This window comes from Mus musculus, chromosome 10 (assembly GCF_000001635.26).
Source record: "Mus musculus strain C57BL/6J chromosome 10, GRCm38.p6 C57BL/6J".
NCBI lineage: Eukaryota > Metazoa > Chordata > Mammalia > Rodentia > Muridae > Mus > Mus musculus.
This window is the reverse complement of record NC_000076.6, coordinates 12,936,857-12,964,498: the sequence shown is the minus strand read 5'-3', so window position 1 is coordinate 12,964,498 and position 27,642 is coordinate 12,936,857. Positions and strand designations below refer to the sequence as shown.

At 43.3% G+C, this 27,642-nt stretch overlaps 1 protein-coding gene across 6 annotated transcripts; it reads left to right on the top strand.

The window, feature by feature from the left end:
• On the top strand, nucleotides 1-26,282 carry Stx11 (syntaxin 11). 6 transcript variants are annotated; one of them, XM_006512886.4, is made up of 4 exons: nucleotides 1-499; nucleotides 20,213-20,347; nucleotides 20,773-20,991; nucleotides 22,516-26,282. In XM_006512886.4, the coding sequence occupies exon 4, from the start codon at nucleotides 22,521-22,523 to the stop codon at nucleotides 23,382-23,384; it is 864 nt and encodes a 287-aa protein (XP_006512949.1). In that variant the 5' UTR covers nucleotides 1-499; nucleotides 20,213-20,347; nucleotides 20,773-20,991; nucleotides 22,516-22,520; the 3' UTR covers nucleotides 23,385-26,282. The 6 variants fall into 6 exon arrangements, with proteins under 6 accessions (XP_006512949.1, XP_006512950.1, NP_083351.1 ...); XM_006512887.4 differs by lacking the exon at nucleotides 20,773-20,991 and having other exon boundaries at nucleotides 2-384; NM_029075.1 differs by lacking the exon at nucleotides 20,773-20,991 and having other exon boundaries at nucleotides 240-499; nucleotides 22,516-24,516.
• The last annotated feature ends 1,360 nt before the right edge of the window (nucleotides 26,283-27,642 follow it).

Here is a 27,642-nt window from a genome sequence, read left to right as displayed (position 1 = left end):
CTCCATCCCAGAGCAAGGAAGAAGAAAGAGCAAGTTCCCGGGTGGTCCACACCGTCGCCCGCAGCATCTCGGGGTGCACAGGAGGGGAAGAAGGCTCGTGCTTAGGTTCCCAGCAACCCGCAGCGTGGCGACCCCAGTCGGGACGGGAAGCTGCGCGCCTAGCCGAGGGCGTCCCCGGGGCGGGGCCCTGGTCCCCAGCTGTGCAGCCTCAGCGCGGCAGGGGCGGAGCCAGCAGCACCAGACGCGGCCCTGCGGCTCAGGGCTCGGACCCCGGCTGAGAAGCGCAGCCCGGGCCAGCAAGAAGCGGAGGGGGCAGAGCCGCGGGGACACGCCGCGGTGTCCTCCCGGCGTCCGGACGCTGGATCAGCGCCCCGCAGGATCACGGTTCGTTTTGTCCCGCGAGTCTGCTTAGCTCTCTAACTCTTTCGACATCGGGGACCCAGGTTCGGGGTTGGCTGGAGTGGTGGACCGCGCTGGCAGGGATGCTGCGCAGCTGCAGGTGGGTTTGGGGTGTGGTTCCCTCTGTGCCTCTAGGTACCTTCAGGACGAGGCTTTGGGTTTCTCACCTAGAGCCGAGAGCTTTTTTTTTTTTTTTTTTTTTTTTTTTTTTTTTTTTTTTTTTTTTATGTTTAAGAATATAATGCGTTATCAGAAGTGCTTCAGAAATGTAGACTGACTCTGAAGCTTCCTGAGGCAACTTCTGTTTTGAATTTTTGTTGTTTTTATTTAATGGAGGTGTTTTATTCAGTTCGGTCGCCACTTTCTCTAACACATCAGAATGGACACTTCTCCACTTGAACTTGACAGTATGACTCAGGAGCCAGGAAATACAGGAACACTGATACCGCGTTGAAACAGCTCCCACGGAGGATTTGGGGTAGTTTGTTTTAGGAAACCGATCTGATGGCTTTGCTTAGAGAACCACACCACGGAATTCTGTTGGCTTCTTTGGCTCCGCGAACATCAGCTGAGACCTGCGTTTTACTTCCTGTGACTCTCACACTTATTAGAGCCATTTCTCAGCAGAGGGAGGAGCTGTTGTTTCTACACGGGTATCCACAAATGAGTCACAAGTCTACTACAATTGCAAGGCTTTGTTAATACGCTTTTGAAAAGTGAGGTTGGATTCCTGTACTTTGAATAAGACCGAAGATTCAGTCTGGTACTGTCAAACTGGGGCAGGCGGCCTAGGAAGTAACTATTCAAGTTTTCAGTTTCCTAGAGCGCCTGATGGGACAACATGCCAGCTAGGGTCACTAGGCTGATCTGAGATAAACCCTTAAAATCATGTGCTTTCCCACAGAAGCTGAAGAGAAAATTAATTTCTTTATCCAATAACCATTTGGCTGTTGTTTTCACTAGTTGGTAGAAACTGGACATTTAATGAAGTGATTGTAAGTTACTCTGAAATTTAAAATATTTCAGAAAGTTTATTTTTACCAAATTAGTGCCTTAAAAAAAAACATATAGAAGCTTTTGAAGAAAGTAGATGGTTGCTGGAGCCAGACATTAAGATGCTGAGTCTCCCTGAGGCTGGATAAAGGCTCTAAGAAATAGACTTCCCTATCTAGGAGCTCAGTAGAGACAGGAATAACTGCATATCCTGGCTGAGCTGAGGTCAGCCTTAGACAGCAGTTGCAAGGTTCTGGTCTGTTCCAGCCTTTTCATCCAGGTCCATGCATGCAATATGGACACAATGCTATCCTGGCAGCCAGGGCCACAGCTGAGCAGATTCTCCTGGACATCCAACACCGTGAGATGGATGCTATGGGAAATTTATACCCAAAGAAGGTGCCCCAGTGTGGGGGATCAGAGTATCCTGGATCACTGCTGGGACAGCAAGGGAAGGTCTGGGTTCTCATCATCTGCTTGTCTTGGTTGGCAGCCTAGTTTTCATTCAATACATGCATGATTTAAAAAGCATATTAGCATATGTCTATGATTTAAAAGCCCATTAGGAAGGCATGGCTTTTAAAGTGTTTGAATTAACCATGTTTCACATTACTTAGCAGCTGTGTAAAGGCAAACCCAGTCTCTGTTATCATCCCTGGGCAGTTGGGGGCACTCTTTTAAACACCAGAGTGACTTAGGAGTGATTAGCAGCTGTCTACTCACCAGTTGATACAATAGTTGCTCCCCATCTGAGGACTGGCTTGACTCCCATGATTTTTGCTACCCAAGCTCTGAAATAGAAAGTTCCAGAATAGTAGTAGTATATTTTGATTTATTTTACTTGAGACATGGTCTCACTGTGTAGCCCTGGCTGGCCTGGAATTCACCACACAGACCAGGCTGGCCCAGAATTCACAAATTATCTGTCTGCCTGCTTCTACCTCCTGAGAACTCATATTAAAGGTGGGTGCCACCACACTTGTCAGTAAGATACTCTGAGAGGAAAAACATCCACACCAAATTAATTATAACCATATTGCTGCAATTGTTCCACCTCTAATTCTTGTTAATCTCTTGCTGTGAATAATTTGTGAATTTAAACTTTATCTTAAATATGTGTGCACAGGAAGCAGCATAAACAGGTGCCAGGCGTTCACTAGAGTCTCCTGGACCGGAAGCTCCAGGGTTAAGGAGGACCTAATCTCCCAGTCCTCTGAGGTGGCCCACTAGCAAAGGGCATCTGCCCAACCTAACAGCTTTCATCTCTACGTTTCATCTCTCCCTCCGCGGCCTCAGAGGCACATTTTCTAGAGGAAAGAAAAGATAAAAGTGTGTTATTCAGCATTGCATTTCTGGGCTTTGGCACAGGTTGACTCATGGTTAGCGGAAAGGAGCGTTGATTAAACAGTGAACCTGACTGTAGATGAGGGTTGTCCAGGAGCTTGGAAGGGTGGGTGGCCCAGCAGAAGGAGCAGCGTTCTGTGGTCAGGAAGCTCCAGTCTGTTTCCTGGGCACTGGGGGAGTGGGGACGAGCAGAGGGGAGGGCAGAAAGATGAAGGAGGAAAGATAAGACCGCCTAGGCCCGTGTGCCATGGAAGCCCCAGGACTTTATTCTGAGGAGGCCTCAGAGAAAACACACAGCATGAGAGGAATGTTTAAAACAGAGCCGAAGCAAAGGAGGCAGTGCTCACACTATAAAGTGCTTGCCACACGAGCAGAAAGGCTTGCGTTTGATTCCCCAGCATCTGTGTAGAAGGTAGGCCCAACAGCTGTCACCTGTAATGAAAGCACTGGCTAAGTGGAGGCCGAAGGATCCTGGGACTTGCTGACCTTCTAGTCCACCTGGATCAATGAGTTCCCGATTCTGTGAGAGGGCTCAGGCACCAGTGTCAGCCCCATAGGCATGCCAGCACATGTGTACCTGCACACACTTGAAGACATGCACACACACTCATGAATAAACTCAAGCGCCCACACCCTTAGAAGATTATGGTACTACTGAGAAGAGAACGTGAAAGAGGCTTGAATCTGTAGGGAAGGAGCTTGGAAACAAAAGGAGGAGTTGAGAGAACTGACTTAGTATAACATGCAGAACCCATCAGATTGACCAGAGGGCATATCCGTGGGACATTTTATAGATTAATGATTGATATGAAAGGCCCAGTCCACTATGGGCAGTGCCAGCCCTGGGTAGGTGGTCTCGGGTTATATTTTAAAAGCAACCTGAGCAAGGGATGGAGAACAAGCCAGTAAGTAATATTCCTTCATCATCTCTGCTTCAGTTCCTGCTTCCAGGTTCCTGCCTCAATCTTTTGCCCATCCATCTACAACCGTGTGTGTGTGTGTGTGTGTGTGAGAGAGAGAGAGAGAGAGAGAGAGAAAGAGAGAAAGAGACAGAAACAAAGTAAGGCTGATGTATTGAGTGCTTATGTGGACAGGACTTATTCTAGGCTCAGTAAATAGATTAAGTCCTTCATTCCTCATTGGAATCCTGTGATTAGCTTTCCAGCTATTTTACAGAAGGTTAATGATTGACCACATTGGAAAATGATCCCAAGCACCTGGCTCCACAGTTGGCATTATTGAACTTTTCTACATGATGATACACTTTCTGAAGGAATAAATGAATGAATAGCATTTAAGACTTTGTACTAAATGCAAATTACAACCTTTTTTTTAAAAAAAATCACAATTCTTTTCTGAACAGGAATAGTTGCAGTCATAATATGAACACTTCATGACCTCTATTTTACTCTGTAGCATCTTTCTCCTGCTTTTCCTCCAAGAATTAGGGGATCCATCTTGTAATACAGCTGAAGTTACCATAAGTTGCTCATGTTGTGGTTTGAATGAGAATGGCTTCCATAGGTTTATATACTTGAATACTTGGTCCCCAGTTGATGAAACTGCTTGGGAAGGATCAGAGGGTGTGGCTTTATTAGAGGGGGAGTGTCACTGATGTTGGGTTTGAGGTTTCAAAGGCCTATGCCATTCTTAATTAATGTTCTCTCTCTGCCCTCCCTCCCTTTCTCATGGTTGTAGACCAAATGTAAGCTCTCAGCTACTGCCGCAGCACCATGGCTGCCTGCCTGCTGCCATGTTGCCCACTATGATGATAATGGACTAAATATCTTTGTGAAGATTCAGGACATCTAAAGATGCTCAGAGCTTTTGACCTACAGAGCTTTTTCTCTCTCTCTCTTTCTTCCTACCTTCCTTCCTTCCTTCCTTCCTTCCTTCCTTCCTTTCTTTCTTTCTTCCTTCCTTCCTTCCTTCCTTCCTTCTTTCCTTTCTTTCTTTCTTTCTTTCTTTCTTTCTTTCTTTCTTTCTTCCTTCCTTCCTTCCTTCCTTCCTAAAATATTATTTATTTAATGTATATGAGTACACTGTTGCTGTCTTCAGACACACCAGAGGAGGACATCAGATCCCATTACAGATGGCTGTGAGCTACCATGTGGTTGCTGGGAATTGAACTTAGGACCTCTGGACGAAGGCTCACCACTAAGGCTCACCACTCCACTAAGGCTCACCACTCCACTAAGGCTCACCACTCCACTAAGGCTCACCACTCCACTAAGGCTCACCACTCCACTAAGGCTCACCACTCCACTAAGGCTCACCACTCCACTAAGGCTCACCACTCAGCGGTCTTCACCACTGAGCCATCTCTTCAGCCCCATGGAGCTGTTTCTTAAGTGCTGAATGTCCAGCTTCAGTGTGCTTGGGCTGTAGAAAGACTGGCCAAGGGCCCAGGTACTAACCAACAGGTTGTGGGTAAATACTGAAATGAAGTCAGGGACATAGAAACTCCAAATCTTACATTCCTCGCTTGTGATCTGCCTTCGGATGCCTATTTCATCTTGGTTTGACTCTGAACGGCTACTTTCCTTCCTCTGACTTCCAGAATCTTGAGCAGTGAAGCCGACTCTGTTGTATCTGCTTCCTCTTGGCATTAGCTGGACCAATGGTTCAGTTATTTTCTGCTGAGATCTTGCTTTGTACTTCGGGCATTTGAGTAGATTCCATTGGTCCTAAAAAGGGTATTCTCACAAAAATACTCTGTCCCCCACCCTCTGCCAAGTTCAACACCAACTCTACACCATTCTAATTGTTTGGTAATTTGATCTGATCTGACTTGGGTTAACACTCTGGTTTTTTTCAACATGGTCTTGACCTTCATGTTGGACCCTTCAAAACGGTTAACATTGGGTTAATAATGTTCTCAAATTTAACCAAGTGTAATGCTCTAAACTGTTTAGATCTATAAAACTTGATACCTTTCCATGTTTTCTTCCTGTGTGAATTAAATGTTTCCACCCTTCAGATTAATCAGGAAAGTGATAGTTGCCTGTTGCATGAGGGCAGCACCGAGCCTTCTCAGGCAATACAACCCACACTGTCTCTTGGTGTCTTTGAATTCCTATAACTGCCTGTGGTTCATTAAGTATTCCTCTCAATAGAAAGTGGAAGGTTTGGGTTTCTACTTCATGTGGGTTGGTCTTGCTTCCTTAATTCTGCTGAGAGTTCCACGAGAATGGGCAACTGTTATGGTTGGCTTTGGTAGGCTCGCTCAAAGCCTTCTCCCCATTCTAGGCATTCTGTGATTTTTGCTGATAACAAACTCTCAGAGTAAGCATTTGTGGCCCACTCTCTGAGCTTATAGGTCTTGGACACTGCTGTATGTCACTCAAAGTCTTTACAAGACTTACTAACTGGTAACTTTCAGTGTGGGTTGTTTGGGGGATTGGAGGAAGAGATGAAAGGAGGTTCTGTTCTGGTGTCTTCTCATCTCAGATGGAGAGAGAGAGGTCAAATTCGTTGAGAAGCCGTGCTTGAAGGAAGGTCAGCTTATAGGAGTCAGGAACTCTTCTAGGATAGGAAGAAGTTCCAGGAAGTGCTATTGCAGAGAAAATGTTAAAGTGCTGTTGTTAATCCTTAATGACCGTCTAAAAGCATGTAAGAGATCGCTTGGGAAGGAAGATTAAACATTCATAGGTGCAGGACACACATCGTTTGACTCACAGAAATGGGCAATAATTTTTCTTGGAAGGGGAAAGCACTTGATAGATATTGATTTTGAATCAGCTCTTTGCAGGAAACATTAGATATCTGCAGAGAAACCTGGTAAAGGAGGCCTTTGGTGTTTTGTTCAGTCCTGAGGAGTCTGGCAGGTGTCATTGCTGTGCCCTCCACGCATGCTTCAGGCCTCTGTTCAGGATAGCTCTGACTCGTTTTCCCCTAGCAAGATACCTCTTGGAAGCCCCTTGGAGTTACCTCAGACCTTGTGCTCTCTAAAATGATGTCCCTTTCTCAGAGTTTCACAGTCTTCTCTGGGCACTACACACTTCTCATTTATTACCGACATGAGGGCAAAGACTGTCTCTTTTACCTGTGCCCAAGGTGTGTGACTCACAAAAGTGACTGAAAAGAACCATTGTAGTGGGCACATCTTCTGAAACTATTTATCAGGGTTTCCATGTTAGATACTTCAGAGCACATTACAAACACAGCAGACATAGATTTAGGCCCAGCCCCAGACCCATGGAGGTTACCAGCAGGCAGAACCCAAACAGCAAGAGACAGTGTTGAAAACCGTTCACCAGGGGAACATGATGACTATTGGGAAAGAGGAAGCCCTGGGCGTGTCAGTTCACAGACCCAGTCCGAGGTCAGAGAAAATGTCACATTTTCAATTAAACCAATTCACACCAAAATCAAATCTGGGAGGGTGGCTTTTGTTACAAGGGGCCCCTTTTCAACAAAGGAAAATCATTCGCTGTATGTAGATCAAAGTTGAGATCCTTCACATAGGTATGTGGGCATACAAATGTATGTACATTTGTACTTGTGTGTATGTGCAAGAATTTTCTTTCATGTATGTGTGTCTATCTGAGTGTGTTTGTGAATGTGTGTGTATGACTATATGTATGTATGTGTGGATATGTGTATGCATGTGCATGCATGTGCATTTATGTATGTGTATGTATGTATATGAGTGTGAGTGTGTTTGTATAACAATGTGTGTATATATGTGTGTATAAATATGTGCATACATGTGTGTTTATGTATGTATTATGTATGTGTGTATGTATGACTATCTCTCTGTGTGTATATATGTGTACGTGTATGTGAGTGTATGTGTGTGTGCATACATATGTGTTTATTTATGTGTATGTGTATTTATGTATATGCATGTATATGTATGCATGTGTATATTTGTGTGTGAGTGTATGTGTGTGCATGTGTGTGCACACATATGAGCATAGGCATGTTGGGAGGGTGATGCTGCTAAAGAAAGAAGACAGTGACTTCTTCATTTGTGGAGTGAAAGCAGTAGGAAGCAACAGAGAAGGAAGTTTCTGCACGTTTTATGCAAACTGCTGTTGCTAGAAGTTGGTCTTAATATCCAGTGTGTAATATACAGTGGCAAAAAATCAAAAACAAACAAACAAAACTTAGAGCTCTGAAATGCATCCATCTGTAGACTTTCTAAATTTAATTTTAAGTATATAAAACTGGCAAGATGGCTTAGTGAGTAAGGGCATGTGTCACCAGGCCTAATGCCCTGAGTTTCCAACCCAGGGCCCACATAGTGATGAAAACTAATGTCTACAATATGCATGCGCACACACAAAGAGTAAACAAATGTGGGGCTTAGAGAGACAGCACCACAGTTAGAGGCACGAGCTGCTCCCACCCAAATTTGCTTTCCAGCACCCACATGGCCACTCACAGCATGATCGTTTGTAATTCCACTTCCAGAGAACCTGGCCCCCTCTTCTGCATTCCTCAGACGGCAAGCATGCATGCTGCATACATACATACACACCCGCAGGCAAACACTTTGCACATAGAATACAAATTAATAAATCCTTAAGTAAATAAATCTAATAGACATAGCCTTTAAAATATTGTTTAGAGTCACTATTATTAAGTAAGAGATTGTTAGGCTTGGCCTAAGAGAGTCACCCTTGAGGTTTTGTCCTAAATGTCCCCAGGGATGAAGCACAGGTGCTGAGAGCTGTATCTATTCTGACTTCTCCCCTGTGAACTTGGCTTCCAACCAGGGGAGAGAGGTTGCAATTCCTGTGTTGCAACTGGTAGACTCCACCCAGTTTAGCAGCTTAAGCCGGGTCCTTCCTTTTTCTTTTTTTCTGGCCAGCTCCTCATCTTTTATTATTATCCTGCTGGCTTTTGTTTTGTTTTGTTTTGTTTTGTTTTGTTTTGTTTTGTTTTTCACTGATTACAAGCTTATCTGAGCACAGAAAAATGATGAATTCTTAATTTTTTTTTAACTATTGGGATTTAATATTGCCAATCGTTTTGTATCAGTTACGTGCCTGTGGCTGTAACAAAACAGCAAGCTCAAAGGTAACTTAAGGAAGAGAGAATAGGTTTCGGCTTAGAGTTCCTGGGGGTTATAGCCCATGATGGTAGGGAGGTATAGTGGATAGAACGGGAAGCTAAGAATTCACATCTTGAATCTTGATCACACAGCAGGGAGAGTAAATTAGTAGTAGGTGGGACTTAGTACTCTCAAAGCCCACTCCCAGTGACATACTTCCCCAGTAAGGATATACTACCCCAGCCTCCCCAATAGAGCCACCAGCTAAGGATTGGGTGATTAAATGCCTAAGACTATGAGGAACATTTCTCACTTAAACCACCACACACTATTAGTATTATTTTGAATGATAAATCATATTTGTGCATTTGTGTGGTACCCTGTGACATTTGATACATATGTGTAATGTGAATGATTAAGTTGAGTTAACAATATGCCCAGCATTTTCTTTGCCTACCTTTATGATGACTTAAATTTCAAGTTTAATCTCTTCTTTTTTATTTACTCTCTTCATTTATTTCATGTGTGTGCATTCACACACAAAACTATGAGTCTGCAGAGACCACAAGTAGCCATCACATCTTTTATTTATTCTCTACCACAATTTTGTGGGGCAGTTTCATACGTAAATATAATAAATTTTTCATTTCCAAAAATATTTTTAGGTAATAAGATTTGTTCCTTAAGGAATCAAGTTATAAGCATGTCAACTTGTCTTTAAAGGTTAACAGATGACACTAGGAATGTCCTGTTTAGGGCTGGAGAAGTGGCTCAACAGTTAAGAGCACTGACTGTTCTTAAAGAGGTCCTGAATTCAATTCCCAGCAACCACATGATTATTCACAACCATCTGTAATGAGATCTGACACCCTCTTCTGGTGTGTCTGAAGATAGCTACAGCATACACGTATGCACAAAATAAATAAATAAATAAATCTTAAAAAAAAAAAAAAGGGGGAATGTCCTGTTTAGTCAACGTCCTTTTTGGTATTGAATTGGGCAATTTCTTGAACTTTGAGTGCTGTGAACGTCTTTGTCTCTGGCTCACTGATGATTTCATGTCTATATTCCACCGCTGATATTCTCACCATAAACACCATGAGTAGCATCCAGATCTTGTATTCTTATTATTTCCCTCATTTTGGGCTAAGTTGCTAACTAGTGTCTCGTTATTTGTTTTTTGCTGCGTGAAGATCTCCAGTTTTAAATCGTATGCCTGGTTTTCTTTTCTGCTGGGATTTCTTCAGACCATTATCCTTATTCTAAAGGACAGATAAAGATTTATGAATCTCCTACCAGAGTTTCTCTTATTGATTTCACATCTCTAAATATATAATTTCTCTATAATACTAGAGAGTTTATGGTAAAGATCACAGAGAATTCAGGTTTTGCCAGCCAAGGATGAGAGCCTGCCTCATTTAAATTCCTCTTACTATTTTTCTGATGGGTGTGTGTTCACATACCATTGATCTTCATGTAATTGTATGTAATGATCCTCAATGTTTTGCTCATATCCAGTTGTCTGTATTTTTATATTACAAAGTATTATACTCTTCATTATTGTCATATGATAGTCATGTCAGCCAGGGATTCCTCTGTTTCTTACTACCATGTTTTCATTTTATAAAAAAAATTAGCCATTCATTAGTTGGGAATTATTTATTTTAGTGTTTTTCACATGTATGTGCACATGCACACACTTTCTGTGGGGTCATTCCTCGGGCTCTCTCGCCTCTCCTGGATTAGGTTAGGTGGTCTGGCCAGCCAGCTCCCAGGTCTTCCTGTCTCCTCTTCACCTGGGATGGGATACCAGGGCTGGGTTTGTGCCATCAGGCTGGTTTGTTATGTGGGCTTTGGGAATTGAAGTCAAATCCTGAAGCTTGTATGTAAGCACTCTGCTGACTGACTGAGCCATCACCCAGCCCCTTGGCAATTATTTTAGGCTCTTTCTCTCTCCCCACCCCTTCCCCATGTCAGGATTTCACTGTGGAGGTAGGACTTGAATTCACTGGTGCAGAGATCGCATGTGTGTACACCACAGCTGGCTCAGGGTCATTTTCCTTTTCAGATTTTTAAATTTAAAGCCTTGTAGGAAGTTTGGGTTTATTTCAATCAAACACTTAAAATATGAAGAGTTTCTTCACACACTAGACAGCCACTCTGCCATTGAATTATATATACCCCTCAGGCCTTTTCACATTCTACTTTGGAATGGGGGGTCTCACTAACTGGCCAACCTGGGCTTGAGTTCGGTCTTTAGTTCAGGCAAGCATTGAACTTGGGATTCTCTTACCATAGCCACTCCTTCTTGTAATTGTAATGGATGAGATTATAGGCCTGTCTTTTTTACCCAGTTCTCTCTCTCTCTCTCCCTTCCTTTCTTTCTTCCTTTTCTATTTTTTAATTTTCATCAAACTTATATATTCGAGGAAAGCCAATTATTTCCATGAAACATATAATCAGAGAAAGCGAGAGAGAGAGAGAGCGAGAGAGAGAGAGAGAGAGAGGGCAAAAACCTCAGTCTTCTTTGGCATTTCTATTAAAGGCAAGCATGTCCAACCCCTTGAGATGTGTGCCTTCAGTCTCTAAATAGCATACTTCTGTCACAATTTTCTGAGCTTTCTGTTTTAGGCATTAACGATGCTTTAGATCATTTGCACCCTTTCTAGCCAGCCATGCACCCCCATTCCCAATACAACTGTATCCGAACTTAAGCTAAATCGATATTCAGAAGCAGAACCATGTGTTACTACATGAATATGTTCTGGAACTCGCCACGCGTCCTGCTTCCCCGGTAGTCAGTTAGCTGCTATTACTTGGCACATGCATTCATATACAAATATGCACAGAGATGTGTAACATCCCCATTACAATAAATAATAAAAGATTAGAAATGAGAGCTAAGCCAAAGACTAAGTCATGAGGTTAGGAGGCCTCAGATTATACCTCCTGGTCCTTTCCTGGTTTCCGAAATGTGTGCAAGCAGAGTAACTATTCACCATGAGAACACAAAAGCACCTGAGAACATTCTCTTCCTTTCTAGAATTTTCTTTTCTTTTCCAGGTTTCCCCTCATCATTTTATTTAGCTGCACCTATGCAACACTTTGGATGGTGGAATGTGCCCCATGGCTTTCTCTGTGATGCTGGAGGAGGTGCCTCTCCAGAAGCAGCCTCATAGAACTCTCTGTTTCACCAGAGAAAGGCTCTCCACTTCATATCACCAGGGTCAATGCTTCTAAATATGCTTGCTGAGTGTTCCTGACTTGCTAGGACAAACGGTATCTGGAAGGGGATGTTTTAGATTTTTTTTTTTTTTGTCATGGGCTATTTTATAGTCATGACACTTATTTTAATAAATGATTAATTTATTTAGATAATGGAAAATGTTTATATTTTATATCAAATAATTCTAAGTTTTTATATTCTTACAAAGAGTTAAACAGGAAAAAAAGAGATTTTAGACTATTAACAAAGAAAGAAGGGAAAGAAAGACAGGAAGAAAGAGTGAGAAAGAAGAAAGAAAGAAAGAAAGAAAGAAAGAAAGAAAGAAAGAAAGAAAGAAAGAAAGAGAGAGAAAGAGAGAGAGAAAGAGAGAGACGAAGATTATTTAAAACCTCAAATAGGACTGGCAGGATAGCTCAGTTCGTAAAGTACTTGCTATGGAAGTCTCGTGACCTGAGTTCAATCCCTGGAACACTCAAAAGTGGAAGGAAAGACTGACCCCACCAGATTGTCCTCTGACCTCCAGCTATGCGCCACAGCACACATGACCCTGCTTCCATTAAAAATGTTTAAACTTGAATAATATAATGACCCATAACAGATGTTAAGGTTGCTTACGGCCTCAGATGAAGTAAACCAGAGGCTGTTAATAGTACCCTGGCAAATGTGCTGTTAATATACATGGTTACCGGGTCTGCATTAGTTATTTGAGCCAATTAAGGTCCTACGAATCTCGGGAACTGATATAAGCGGGTGGCAACGACAAAGTATTTATTTATTTATTTATTTATTTATTTATTTATTTATTTATTTGGTCTACAAAGTGAGTTCCAGGACAGCCAGAGCTACACAGAGAAAACCAAAACTACCCACTTCCACCAAAACTGGCTCTTCAAGTTCTCCTGACCTCTTATCAGACCGAACCCTGGCCAGAGTTACAGTTAGCAGGTGTCTATCTGTGTGCTGTCCCCAGCTCACAGTTCCTGGCCCGTGTGCCTCCCTCGCTGGGACCAGGAAGCAGTTCCCCAGCTCCTGAAGAGCATGCAGCAATGTAAAGCAGCTGCCTCTCACCATGAAGCAGCTCTTTAAGGCTCACTGTCTCCTCGCTGTGAAAAACTTCAGTTTTCAACAGGAAAGAGAGCTGTCCTCTGATTCATTAAGATATGTATCCTTTTTTGAAAAACTAAATGTATTTTTACATGAAAGTTTAGATAAATTGTGAATAGAATATCACAAATATAATGTGTAGTCAAAATATGTACCTTTATTTCATGTGCGTGCATTCACACACAAAACTATGAGTCTGCAGAGACCACAAGTAGCCATCACATCTTTTATTTATTCTCTACCACAATTTTCAATGTGGGAAGTTTCATACATAAATATAGTAAATTTTTTATTTCCAAAAAAAAAATTTAGATTTGTTCCTTAAGGAATCAAATTATAAGCATGTCAACTTGTCTTTAAAGGTTAACAGATGACACTAGGAATGCCCTGTTTAGAGCTGGAGAGGTGGCTCAGTGGTTAAGAGCACTGACTGTTCTTAAAGAGGTCCTGAGTTCAATTCCCAGCAACAACATGGTGACTCACAACCATCTCTAATGGGATCTGACGCCCTCTTCTGGTGTGTCTGAAGATAGCTACAGCGTACTCGTATGCACAAAATAAATAAATAAACCTTAAAAAAAAAGGAATGTCCCTTTTAGTATTATAATGATCATTTGGAGTATTGCTTATATTTTCATTTCAAGTTTTAACAAATTTTTTAAAACTCATGAGTATTAGCTTTCCAAAAAATTATGACTTTTCTGTGATTCCTGTCAGCTTCCCAATTTGGGATTAAAGAAGAATATATTGGGGGGCGCAGAACAACCCAAAGAGAAGTGTATCAGTGAGTATTGGGGACAATAAAACACCCCCAGATAGCTGTTGGTCATCTCTTATGTTTGAGACAGTAACATGAGTTGGTCTACATAAGTTTTCCAGAGTAAGCCATCTCTGGTTAGATCTCCCCTGTCCTCTCCTGGCTCGGTCATTCAGCCACTCTCTTTGTGTGGTCCTCACTCTCCAGAAGGCTAGCTCCAGCTTCCTCACAAATGTCCCCAATAGTAAGATGGGGCAAGCCTCAGTGCCCACACACACACACACACACACACACACACACACACACACACACACAACTTGCTGAGTCCATTTTTGTTGTTTGTGTATACAGTTTCAGGGCTGACCACTTCTTCCTCTCCCACAATCCTTAGTTACCCATAGTTCTTTGCTGGGGATGGCACCCCATGAAACTTTCCCCTTTCCATGTTAGCATGTCTGTTGATTTTTACCATTGTTCTGGTCTTGTTTATGCGGCCATACCCAGGAGAGACTTTCACAGCAAACACTTTTATTATTTCTTGTAGCTCTAACTTTAATAATTATACTCCATCTCAATGAATGGTCTTTAAACCCTCATCTTGTGCATTGAATGAACCATAAGAGAATGTTAAATATATGTTTGACAAATGCACTTTTAACAATTGTTTTTTATTTTCTTTCTTTTAATTACCTTGAAAAGCAGCGAGAAAATATTTCAAGCTTATAATGTTTAAAAGATAAAAGAACACTTTCTTGATGGGCAGGGGTGGTGCAGACCTTTAATCCTAGCACTCAGGAGGCAGAGGCAGGTAGATCTCAGAGTTCGAGGCCAGCCTGGTCTACAGAGTGAGTTCCAGAGCAGACAGAGCTACACAGAGAGACTCTGTCCCTGGGGGTGGGAGGGCATAGGGCTTTCTCGCTTTTTGATATGTCACTTTTTGATGTGTCACTTTTTAAAACCGAGAAGCAGAGCAGAGCACCGAGGATTACACCAATGAGTGAGATGATTCCTCATGGGCTTGAGTCAGCCTTTTGGGGAGAGAGCTTTTGTTGTCTTTTCAGGGTGTGTGCTTATGGGCTAGCTTCTGTGACACAGTGGAATGTCCTGTTCCCAGCCAGATGACTGTGGCGGGGGTGGCTGGGCAGGAGGGGCTGCACGTGGTTGAGCTAGGTCTGTACAGGGTGATCACAGCTGAGCAGGTGTGACCTCGGGTGTGTGCTGTGTGGGCAGGGCTGCATGCTCAGCTTACCAGGCAGGGTAGCCTGCGTGGCTTCATCCACCCGAGAAGGGGTGCGATGGGAGCTTCTCCCAGGGTCTCCTGTGGGCTAGGAAAGGACCTTTTCCTCTGGAGCTGTCATTTCTTTCTAGTGTTTAAATTTTGCTATAAAGCTGAGGCCCAACAGCTATATATTCCAAAACCTGAAATAAGAGCTTCGTCATTATACAAAAGTGATCATTTATACTCTCTCGGTGACAAGATGCTTGCTTCCTGCTTCAGCAATAGCTGGATGCTACATATAATCCAAGCTCCTGTGTCTAAACGTGTAGTTAACGTTCATACTGAAAGAAAATCACCAAACTCGTGAGACCAGAATAAAGTGTGGACTGCTCCCCTCTTCTCCAGTTCACTTCTGTAGCAAACCCCTCATGGTTCAGCCTGGCCCTCCCTCTACTCTGCTTTCTGCATCTCCGTGTCTGATTTTTCTCACTACAAGTCAAGGTCCAGGAGACAGGCTGTGAAACCAGGAAGGATTTGATTTATTGGTGTCAGACAACTTGTCCTTGATGTATACGTTGGTTTTTTGAGGAATGTCATGGCAAAGTATGATGGTATGAATGGCTTTTAGGCCTGTCCACTTTGCCGACCACATTCAGCCAAAGACAGCTATTAATGGAGGTCAAGGAGAAAACTATAAGTGTACTTAAAATATTATGAGTTACTTTTGTTGTTGTTGTTGGTGGCGGTGGTGGTTTTGTTATTGTTATTTTGTTTCTTTGTTTGTTTTTGTTTTATAACCCAATCAGTATGTGACTCTCTGGTGTGAACTTTGTAGATGGTAATATCATATCACAGTGGGAAAAGTCTGGATGCCCTGGCACTGGAAACTTACACCTCACAGCTCATGGACACTGTAAGTCCAATCTAAGGGTTTTGGCAGGTTTGGTGATTTGACTGGGATGTTCCCCAAAGTCTTGGGTATTTGAATATTCGGTCCCCGGTTAGTGGCGCTGTTTGAGAGGTATAAGAAGTGTGTCCTTGCTGGAGGAAGACTGTCGGTAGAGATGGGCTTTGAGAGTTTAAAGACTTGTACCATTTTGAGTCTGCTTTCTCAGCTTTGTACTCACTGTTCAAGATGTGAGCCCTTGGCTTCCTGCTCCTGCCTTCCTGCCTGCTCCTTCCCCACCTTGGTCAGCTCTCATCCCTAGGTAACCGTACAGCTGTATAATCTGTTCCTTCTATGAGCCTGCTTGGTCAGGGCGTTTCATCACAGCAGTAGAAAAATGGCGAATTTAGCAAGGTTTGTTTCTTCTGAGGTCTGTTTCTTTGCCTTACAGATTAACGCTGTCTTTTCTTAGTCTCCCTGTGTGTGTACAGAACTTCTCCCGTTTGACTCCTTCTCAGCCACATTGAATTAGGATCCATTCCCAAAGACTTCATTTTAACTTTAACTTAACTACTCCATCACCAGCTCCAAATACAGATACATTCTGACACGCTACAGTCAGAACTTTCACACATGAAGAAGATAGTTACTGTCAACCCCACTGGTTAAGCCAATTCAATGTTCTAAGTCCTTTTTATTGAGGGCCAGACCAAGAGTGTGCTTGTGACTCTGAAAAGTCTCTTGGTGCCCAAACCCAGGCATACAGAGTTTTGAGGCCAAAACCACAAAGGCCACAATTTATCTTGAAGTTACATGAAGGTCAGAGTAGCCTTGAAACATTCATTTCTAGCAGAGCATGGTAATTATTTTAGACAAGACGAGCCAATTATTTTTCACTTATCTCTTTTCTAGCTATTTTAGTTTCTTTTCTAGTTTATTTTAATTTATTTTAATTATTTCGGTTAATAATTCTGGAGCACATCGAGGCTGTGAAAATATCAAATGTGGTGCTGAGATGGACGGGACCGCTGTGGAGAGAGGTGGAGGGCTGAGAGTTGTCTGAGCCAGTGGCTTGCAACCCTTTCACACGGATGGCCTGAGACCATCTGTATATCAGGTATTTGTGTTATGATTCACAACAATAGCAAAATTACAGTTATTAAGCAATAAAAGTAATTTTATGGTCGGGGGTCACCACAACCCGAGGCACTGTTTTAAAGGGCTGCAGTTTCAGGAAGGTGGAGGACTACTCTACACAAACACAACGTGAAGCCAGGACAAGATGGCGTTACCTTTGTCATTTCAAAGGGACCTAATTTAGACTGTAACAATTAACAACTTTCTTTTTTTGTTGCTATAGGGTGAATGTACATAAAGCCTTTCCTTTATAAGCAGTTATTGCTACACATTGTGTATATGGAATGTTTCCTTAGGGACAAGCAGAGACAGTGACATGTGGCCGTTCTCTGTAACATCTGGTATGTTAGTTTTGTAGTTACCATCCCCATTCATTGATCCTCAGTCATGCTTCCTGATATGAGAGAAAATGTGTGTGTGCAAGCATGTGTATGGTGCACTGTGTGATGTATGCTCACGTGTTTTGTGTGTGTGTGTGTGTGTGTGTGTGCGTGTGAGCGTGCCTGTGCGTGTAGATGTTGGTACACGTGTATATGTGCAAATGTATAGGGTAGAAGTTAACATTAGATATCTTCCCAATTTTCTCTCTGCCTTAGTTTTTGAGTGAATTTCTCACTGAATTTGGTGCTAAATAAATTATTTGGCTGGCCAGAGAGCTGCAGGGATTCACCTGTCTCTGCTACCCCAGAGCTGTAACTACAGACTTGCATCACGGCACCCAGATATTTACATGGGTGCTGGGGAATTTCAGCTCAGGTCCTCATGCGTGGGTGGCAAACACTTTACCAGCTGAGCCATGTCTAGAAAATAACAAGATTTTATGGGCCAAATCCAACGGTAGGATCCAGGTCCCAACGTCTCACGTACTTAGCTAACAGAGTCACGTCATCCTTCATTTTGAATCCCGTTAGATAACTTATTAATGAACTTCAAGGTACCATGTGATTATGAGGCTCAGTGTCCATTTGAATGCCCTTTTGTTAGTGTCTGCCTTAACTGTTCGCCTGAGAGTGAAGTGATTCTAATAAGCCCCTACCATCCTTGCTTATGCTACCTCTAGGGCTTTCTGGATCGTTTCCATGACGTACTAGACTGGAGGTGAGTTCTCAACTGATCTTCATTTTCATACGCAGCCTCTCTCCATCCTCAGAAGTCACCATCTTGCTGGTAGAGGAAGAGGCCGAAAGTTTTCCTTTCCTTCCCTGTGGTTTCTTGGCCCTGTCCTCTCTTCAGCCTGGGGAGCCATTAAGGTTCTCTAGAACTGTGAGACTTTCATGACCACAAAGCTCCCATGAGAGGAGTCTGTGGGATGAGCTACAGATTTGATTATACACTAGAATCACTGGAACTCAGTGCAGACAGCTGCAGGTGACTTTGTTGTCTCCTTATGGCTGAAATCCACATAGGTGCCACCATCTCCTTTCTTCTCTATGCGTTCTTACATGAAATTCTTTTTATTCCCCACATTTTTATTAGATATTTTCTTCATTTACGTTTCAAATGCTATCCCAAAAGTCCTCTATACCCCCCCCCCCCCGCCCTGCTTCCCTACCCACTCACTCCCACTTCTTGGCCCTGGCATTCCCCTGTACTGGGGCATAGAAAGTTTGCAAGACCAAGGGGCCTCTCTTCCCAATGATGGCCGACTAGGCTATCTTCTGCTACATATGCAGCTAGAGACACGAGCTCTGGGGGGTACTGGTTAGTTCATATTGTTGTTCCACCTATAGGGTTGCAGACCCCTTCAGCTCTTGGGTACTTTCTCTAGCTCCTATATTGGGGGCCCTGTGTTCCATCCTATAGATGACTGTGAGCATCCACTTCTGTATTTGCCAAGCACTGGCAAAGCCTCACAGGAGACAACTATATCAGGGTCCCTTTAGCAACATCTTGCTGGCATATGCAATAGTGTCTGCATTTGGTGGCTGATTACAGGATGGACCCCCGGGTGGGGCAGTCTCTGGATGGTCCATCCTTTCATCTTAGCTCCAAATTTTGTCTCTGCAACTCCTTCCATGGATATTTTATTCCCTATTCTAGGGAGGAATGAAGTATCCACGCATTGGTATTCCTTCTTGATTTTCTTGTATTTTGGAAGTTGTATCTTGGGTATTCTAGGTTTCTGGGCTAATATCCACTTATCAGTGAGTGCATATCTAATGACTTCTTTTGTGATTGGGTTACCTCACTCAGGATGATATCCTCCATATAGATCCATTTGCCCAAGAATTTCATAAATTCATTGTTTTTAATAGCTGAGTAGTACTCCATTGTGTAAATGTACCACATTTTCTGTATCCACTCCTCTGTTGAGGGGCATCTGGGTTCTTTCCAGCTTCTGCGTATTATAAATAAGGCTGCTATGAACATAGTGGAGCATGTGTCCTTCTTACCGGTTCACATGGAATTCTATTGCTCAACAACAGAAGGGTTAAGCAATCCCCTTCCTTCCCCTCCTTCTTTCCAATCCTTCCATCTCATATTGAGTTCTCAGCACACATCACATGTGTGCATAAAAGGAAAGTTAGAAGCAGACTTCTGAGAGTTATAAACCGTCTCTGGAATTTCCTACCTGATGTCAAGTGAATTAAAATAGACGTTAACTCAGCGACTATGAGCAGTTTGCCGATGCTCTCATACTACTCTTTGCTACCCAGAAGCTCAGATCGGTTGAGTTGTATGATTTGTTTTCTATTAGTTCCTATAGTTTTCTCTTTTAGGATTTCATGGCACATATCAACCTATTGAGTATAGAGTTTATTCTGTTGCTCTTCCGTGCCCTCCTCTGCATTTTGATGTGTCCTCAGCAAAGATGTATCGTTCTAACATTTTGGGAGGCATCATCAGAATGGAAGCACCTTGGGTGACACACACCCTCTTATTGTAGTTTTTCTGCTGCTAACGGGTGGGAGAACGTTAATGGGTGGAACTTACCCACCCAGGCCTGTGCTGTCAGTAAGGTACTGGGAAAGTTCCCTTGAAACACCTGCCCGAAGGTCTGAACATTTCCTCTGCCCTTCTCATCTCTGTACAGAGGAGAGACTTGTGCCTTCAAATGATCTTAGGTCTTTACTGATGGAGGAGGACCTATGGTGTCAGGGTGTTAGATCCCAGAAACAAATGACTCCTTAAATGTTTTCTGGTAGCTCCTCCTAGGTGCTTTGGACGCTGCTTTGCTCTTCGCGCGGAGAATGAGGTGTCTTCACACACAGCTCCTTTACAGCTCTGGGGAAGCAGTAGAGAGCGTAGAACCGGTCTACAGGCAGAGTCCTAGAAGCCTGGTACGTCAATCCTTTCCATTTGCCAATTACCTTCCAATCAAAGTGCTTTGCAAGGCTTTGAGCAAGATGCAAGGAAAACATCTACCTTTCATTCTTGCTGTGTTCATCAAAATGCATCCATTTCATTAATCTGGGAGAACAGAATCCACTGAACACTAACTTAAGCAGATGAAGGTGGCAGCCACCCAAGTGTACTTCCTTGGCAAACAGAATGTCATCCTCGTAGTCATACATAGATGATAACATTAATTACAAAATCTGTACAGATCTCACAGAATTATGGAAACACATAGCAAAAGCAAGTATTAGCAACGGTTGCCTGTTATCCAATAACTCTAGGAAAATCGTTATTCAACATTTTGATGCATCTTGCTCACATCTGATTCAGACAATCATGTGGGGCTGCTGCAATTCTTTCTCTGTAGCTCTCTTTCCTACCTGAGAGAGCATGCGGGATCTTCATGTCATTAGATGGCCTTCTAGACGCTGTGACCGTTGTAGCTTTTTGTGCATTGACGTCATTCCTGGATCTCTGCCGATGTACTAGAACTCCCAGGGTCCAGCTGCTCATCCTGCCTCAGCGTCCCCAGCAGCTCAAACCACAGCTACGCACCTTTGCAACGGACTTCAGTGTCCAAGTTTTGGTTTGTAACACCGTACTACAGTTGCCTTTATTTTGTTGTTATTTTGCTTCAAAGCATTTGTTCGTGTGCCTGTGTGTTCCTGTGCCTGTGTGCCTGTGTGGGAGTATATGAGTATATATGAGTATATGTATATGTATGTGTATGTGTATGTGTATGTGTATGTGTATGTGTATGTGTATGTGTATGTGTATATGTATATGTATACACACACACACACACACACACATATATATATATGAGTGTATACATGTCTTCCTCAGTCACTCTCCACCTTTTTTTTTTTTTTTTTGAGACAGAGTCTATTGCTGAAGCTAGAGCTCCCTGGTTTTGTGAGACTGGCTGACCTCCTGTCTGTGTAACCCCAGGGCTGGGATCACCCGTGTACCCTGCCACATCTGGCTTATAATAACAGGTGCTTAGGGATCAGGGTTCTGCGAGCCATCTCCTCAGCAGCCTTACAGCATTTGCTTTATTCCTTTGTTCGTTTATTTGCTTATTTACTTTGACACAGCATCCCTGGCTAGTATGGAACTTACTATGTAAACCAGGCTTGCCTCAAGTTTACAAAAATCTGCCAGTCTTTGCCTTTGGACCAAAGGCACATACCACCATGCTCAGCTCTTGATAAAGGGGTTTTTCCTTTCATCTTTTGTTAGTTTCGTGTGTGTGTGTGTGTGTGTGTGTGTGTGTGTGTGTGTGTGTCTGTCTGTCTGTCTGTCTGTCTGTCTGTCTGTCTGTCTTTGGGTATGTGCACGTGAGTGCAGGTGACCATGATGCCCAGAAGAAGGTATTGGATCACCTGGAGTCACAGGCAGTTGTGAGTGCTCGCTGAAGCTAACACTCCCTGATTTGGTTAGACTGGCTGGTTAGTGCGGCACACATGAGTGCTCAGAACTAAACAGATCCTCAGCAAGAGCAGAACCTCATCTTAAGTGCCCTAGCCCTAGCCCCAGGCCTGTAAGAACTCATTGTGTAGACCAGGCTAGCCTCCAACTTACTGATAGCCACCTGCCTGTGCCTCTGTAGTACTGAGATTAAAGGTTTGGCCACCACATAGGCTAAAAGTTGTACTAAGTACAAGAGAATATATTTACTAGTGACAATTGGCCACAAAATACAGAGCATTTAATGTCTTTTTCAAAGTCTTGTAAGCTGCCTTTATTGAAAAGTTTACAAACCTTTTTGAGTTTTTTTCCTTGTGTCTGTGTGCCTAATTTCATGGTGGAGAAACAAAAAGCAAACAAAAGAAATTGTTTCCCAAAGCAATCTAAAAGTTTAAATTGCTGATTGAATTGGGGGTGCCCGTGATATTGAACTGCAGACGTGTAGAGGCTGTGAAACATAACTAAGGGTCTGAGTCACGGTATTTCTTTACTTCTAAATAAAATGTCACAGGGCATTTTGCCGCTTTAATGCCCACACGGAAAAGGAATTAAGAGCAAGCTCCTTACATTGAGCTTCAACCCCTCTGAATGCACAGATCTGACCATCATTAAAGGATCCTAACTGCTGTTTCTTTTGTAGGCAAAATGAAGGATCGGCTTGCAGAGCTTCAAGAATTGTCCAGGAGCTATGACCAGCAATTCCCAGATGGGGACAATGACTTTGACGCTCCTCGGGAGGACATAGTGTTCGAGACCGACCACATCCTGGAGTCCTTGTACAGGGTCATCCAGGACATCCAGGATGAAAACCAGCTGCTTCTGATAGACGTGAGGCGCCTGGGGAGGCAGAACGTCCGCTTCCTCACGTCCATGCGGCGCCTCAGCAGCATTAAGCGCGACACCAACTCCATCGCCAAGGCCATCAAGACCCGAGGCGAAGGCATCCACCAGAAGCTGCGCTCCATGAAGGAGCTGAGCGAGCAGGCCGAGGCCCGGCACGGCGCGCACTCGGCGGTGGCTCGCATCTCACACGCGCAGTACAGCGCGCTGGCCCGCGCTTTCCAGCAAGCCATGTACGAGTACAACCAGGCCGAGATGAAACAGCGCGACAACTGCAAGATCCGCATCCAGCGGCAGCTGGAGATCATGGGCAAGGACATGTCGGGCGAGCAGATTGAGGACATGTTCGAGCAGGGCAAGTGGGATGTATTCTCCGAGAACCTGCTGGCCGACTTGAAGGGCGCGCGGGCTGCGCTCAACGAGATCGAGAGCCGCCACCGCGAGCTCCTGCGCCTGGAGGGTCGCATTCGCGATGTGCACGAGCTCTTCCTACAGATGGCCGTGCTAGTGGAGAAGCAGGAGGACACGCTGAACGTCATCGAGCTTAACGTGCAGAAGACCCTCGATTACACGGGCGAGGCCAAGGCGCAGGTGCGCAAGGCGGTGCAGTACAAGAAGAAGAACCCCTGCAGGACCATCTGCTGCTTCTGTTGTCCCTGTGTCAACTAGCCGCTGGCTTGAGTCTCCACTGCACGTGCCATGTGGGAAACATGTCCAGGATGCCCAGCCAAAGGCATCTTGCACTGGGCCGAGGGAGAGGGTCCCAATACCTTGCAGAATTCAGAGCATAGAGAAAGTGGGGGTTGGGATGCAAGATTTGGAGTCCGGCACCTGCTGCCTTCAAGGAATAGTTGTTAATATCCAATGGCTACTTAATGTAGACAGATTTCCACTGGCGTTGTGTGATGTCATTATAAAATACATAGCACTCAGCATCACGGGGAGGAACTAAGGTCATTTGCTAAGATGTGTGTCTTGAAAGGAGGAAGCCAAGAGAACAGGATGCTAATAGTATGAGTACATTATCAAAAGTTGCCTTTGTTTATCCTCTCTGGAAAGTTCCTTGGTGCTATATGGTTTTGAATGACATTCACTTCAGTATTCATTACGTCTGTTCATTTTCGTGGAACTTTGACCTTGGGTAAATTGGCTGCCATTCACTTCTGATTATTTATGTTGTGTGAGCCCTGCGTGAACTCCTTCCCTTGGCTCGCTCCCACTACACAGTAACCCTCACTGGACACTGGCTCCTTACCTCTCTCACCTTTTATATCGTCCACCAGCTTATATATGAATATTTTTAAAGCACCAAATATTGAACAAGCACTCAAGTTGAGCTTTATATTGGTCACATTTTATGGATTTTTCACAGATAACATTTATTTAAAATTTATCTTTGTACTTCATTTCATATGAATATGGGTGTAATTGTAAACTAATCTCCATTCCTATGTGTACATTAATGGCCAATTAGATTGACTTTGCTTTTGGAAATTCTGTATATAAACAACAAGAGCAGTTTTTGCTGTGTGCCATTGTTTGATGATCCTGAGTGTATTTCATGCCTGTCTGCACAGTCCAGTTTGGGTCTAACTTTATTTTGAACAACTGTGTGCTGTCATTAATAAAGAGAAGCGAGGAAGATTGGAAACTTGTGAAGCAGCTAGAGATGCTAAAGTGAGGTTCTTGGGGATAGTAATCTACCTTACTCCGAGCCATTCCTTTCTCCATTAAAGCAGAGAGACTTCAAGTAAAATCTTGTTTTTCAAATAAGTTTAATAAATATGAAGTTATAACTGTCTCTCTTTTTATATTTCTCTCTTGACCCACTGAACCTAAATTGATTGTCTTTTCCGATTATTGTTAAACTATCTCCCACCTAACTATAATGTCTGCATGGAACTCTAAACAAAGTTTTTACAGTCATTTAGAAATTGCTGAGGTTTTAAAGATTTGCTTTCACTTGAAGATGTTGGAAACCATGTTCCAGACTGTAGTTACCACGCCTGTGTGTGCCTTCTGAATCCACTCTCAGCTGCTGGTTTTTAACACGCCAGTGATTTCAGTGGAAAGTCCTATAGCCTGAGTTTATAAGAAGACAAAAGAAGAGCAGGAACTCTCTGGGGCCCGTTGATCTGCTTATGAGAGAGAAGACCCAGCCTTCGCAGTTTTTCTTTGTGCAGTCCGATATGAACTGTACATGTGGAGCCCTGCCAGGCTCTCCTTACACTTTGCCCAGCTCCTTTATTACCGAACTACTGGGATGTTCCCCTCTCTCTAAGGGAGAGGTTCCCACACGGCCCCAGTGACCTAATTTTTATTGTAGAGCAGAGTCTGTCTATGGAGACTAGCTATTTTCTGCAAGAAGGAACAGTCTGTAAATTTAACATACATGAACTCTGGAAGGACTTTCTTTCTTCCTTCCTTCCTTCCTTCCTTCCTTCCTTCCTTCCTTCCTTTCTTTCTTTCTTTCTCTCTTTCTCTCTTTCTTTCTTTCTTTCTTTCTCTCTTTCTTTCTCTCTTTTTTTAGAACCAATATGAAAATAAATAACTTTCTGTGTCTGCGTAATTTTCTTTTGAGACACAGTCTCACTATATAGCCCCAGATGACTTGGTACTCACTATATAGACCAGGCTGGTCTCAAACTCACAGGCATATCCTCCTGTCTCCGCCTCCTGAGAGCTGATATTAAAGTCATGTGCCCCAACACCAGGGTAGAACACTTTTGTCCTAAGTAATCCTGGTGATGAGTCTGTGCTAACTATTCTATCCTGCTTGCTTCTATTAGACTGTTGCTCCAGCCTGTCCTGTCCTGTCCTGTCCTGTCCTGTCCTGCCCAAGACATGAATCATAAGCTCCATGAAGAGTTCTGGAAAGTCATCCAGGCCTGCAACACAGACCTCGGGGGAAGGCATCAGTTGCCTGGAACCTAGGATAGAAAAAAGAACTGACTCCTGCAAATTGTACACACACACACATATAACACACACACACACACACATCACACACACACAGGGAGGGTGATTTAAATATAGACTCTGAATATGAGAAAAAGCATGTGTTGTTTGTCTTGCTGACTCTGGCTTATTTGGATTTTGTTTGTTGTTTGTTTTTCACAGAGTCTCATTATGTGGCCCTGAATGTCCTCAAACTCACTATGTAGACCAGGCTGGCCTTAAATTCACAAAGATTTGCCTGTTTCTGCTTTCTGAGTTCTGGCCTGAGTCTAGTTTATTTCATTTAGCATACCAATTTCTTCTGTCATCCATTTTCCTAAAAAAAATTGAAACAAAATTTAAAAAATTAAAAAAGTCATGATTTTCTTTTTCTTCATGACTGAATAAAATCCCACTGTGTGTAGTGCCACATTTTCTTTATGTTTGTCTATTGGTGGACATCTAGGCTGGATATTTTTCTGGCTATTGTGAACGGTAAAGCAACAAACACAGACATTCAAGTATCGCTGTTCACTTAGAGTGTGTGCCCCGCGGTGGTTTAGGTGGGGGCAATGGTTGATCTTGGCTGTTGACCTCACTGGATCCAGAACTAATAAAAATAAGACAAGCTGCTGCCACTTCTGTGAGTTATTTCTTGACCAGGTTTGTGAAAGTAGGATGACAACTGTAAATGTGGGCAGCATCTTCTGATGAAGCCCGAGCAAGAGAAGATGTAAGAAGGAGACTTTTGCCTGCTTGCCTTCACTCTTGCATGCAAGTCCGTCCACTCTGTTGCTGCTGCTGTGGTTACATTCCTTGGCTGGTATCATAACCCAGTTCCTTCAGGCTGCCTATGTAGATTTCCAGTGGCTCTTCCTCTTCAGGAGTACTCTAGGCCTTCAGCACCAGACTGGAGCTATTGAGACACTCAGACTTATGATCAGCTACTGGATTCTCAGCCTCTCTGGTGTGAAGCAGCCATGGTTGGATTACTCAGACCATATCCTGTAATCCAAGCTAAGAAATCCTCTATTCTATCAGTACGCTGGATCATAAGGTCGTTCTGTTTTCAGTTTCTTCAGTTACATTAATGTTGATGTGGGTTGGTGTCTTACCTGTCCGCCATCGGAGTGTAATGCATCGGCCCCACCCCCACATCCTCACAAGCATCTGCTGATTTTCATTTTTGTCATGAGAGGCATTCTGACAAGGGTAAGATAGACTATCAAAATGGTTTTACTTTGCATTTCCCTGGCGGCCAAGAATGATAAATATTTCTTCAAATATTTACAGGTCATTTGTACTTAATCTTGGAGCACTCCCTATTCGATTCCTTAGTCTGTTTCTTTACTGTACAATTTAGAATTTTGATTTAATTTGGAATTTAATTTCTGCATTCCTGCTAACTCCATGTCTGATATACAGATGCCAAATATTACTTTCTCCGTCTGCAGGCTGACTCTTCACTCTCTGCCTTTTTTGCTGTGTGTCTGTGTGTGTGTCTGTGTGTGTGTGTGTGAGTGTGTGTGTGTGTGTGAGTGTGTGTGTCTGTGTGTGTGTGTGTGTGTGTGTGTGGTTTTTTTCCTTAGTGTAATTCTTAATTCATTGACAGATCAGTATGTGCATATAATGAATTTTATTAATTGTCCCTTACCATTACCCTCTTATTCTCCTCCCAACAAGCCCGTTCTCTTTGGGAAAAAAAAAAACTTTATCCAAGGTCCACTGTTGTGAGGGTGTCAGGTCCCCTAGAACTAGAGCTACAGACAGCTAAGTGGTGCCATCATGGGTCCTCTGGAAGAGCAGCCAGTGCTCTTGACCACTGAACCATCACTTTAGTCACCAACAAATCCTTTCTTACTCCCATGTGTTTTGTGTGTGTGACCAACTGAGTGCAAAGAGGCTGTCTGTATGAGCATGGGTGGAAGGGCACTTAAGGGATGGGACATTGGCAACTTGTCAGTGGCTGAGAAAGAAAGGAAGAAAGAAA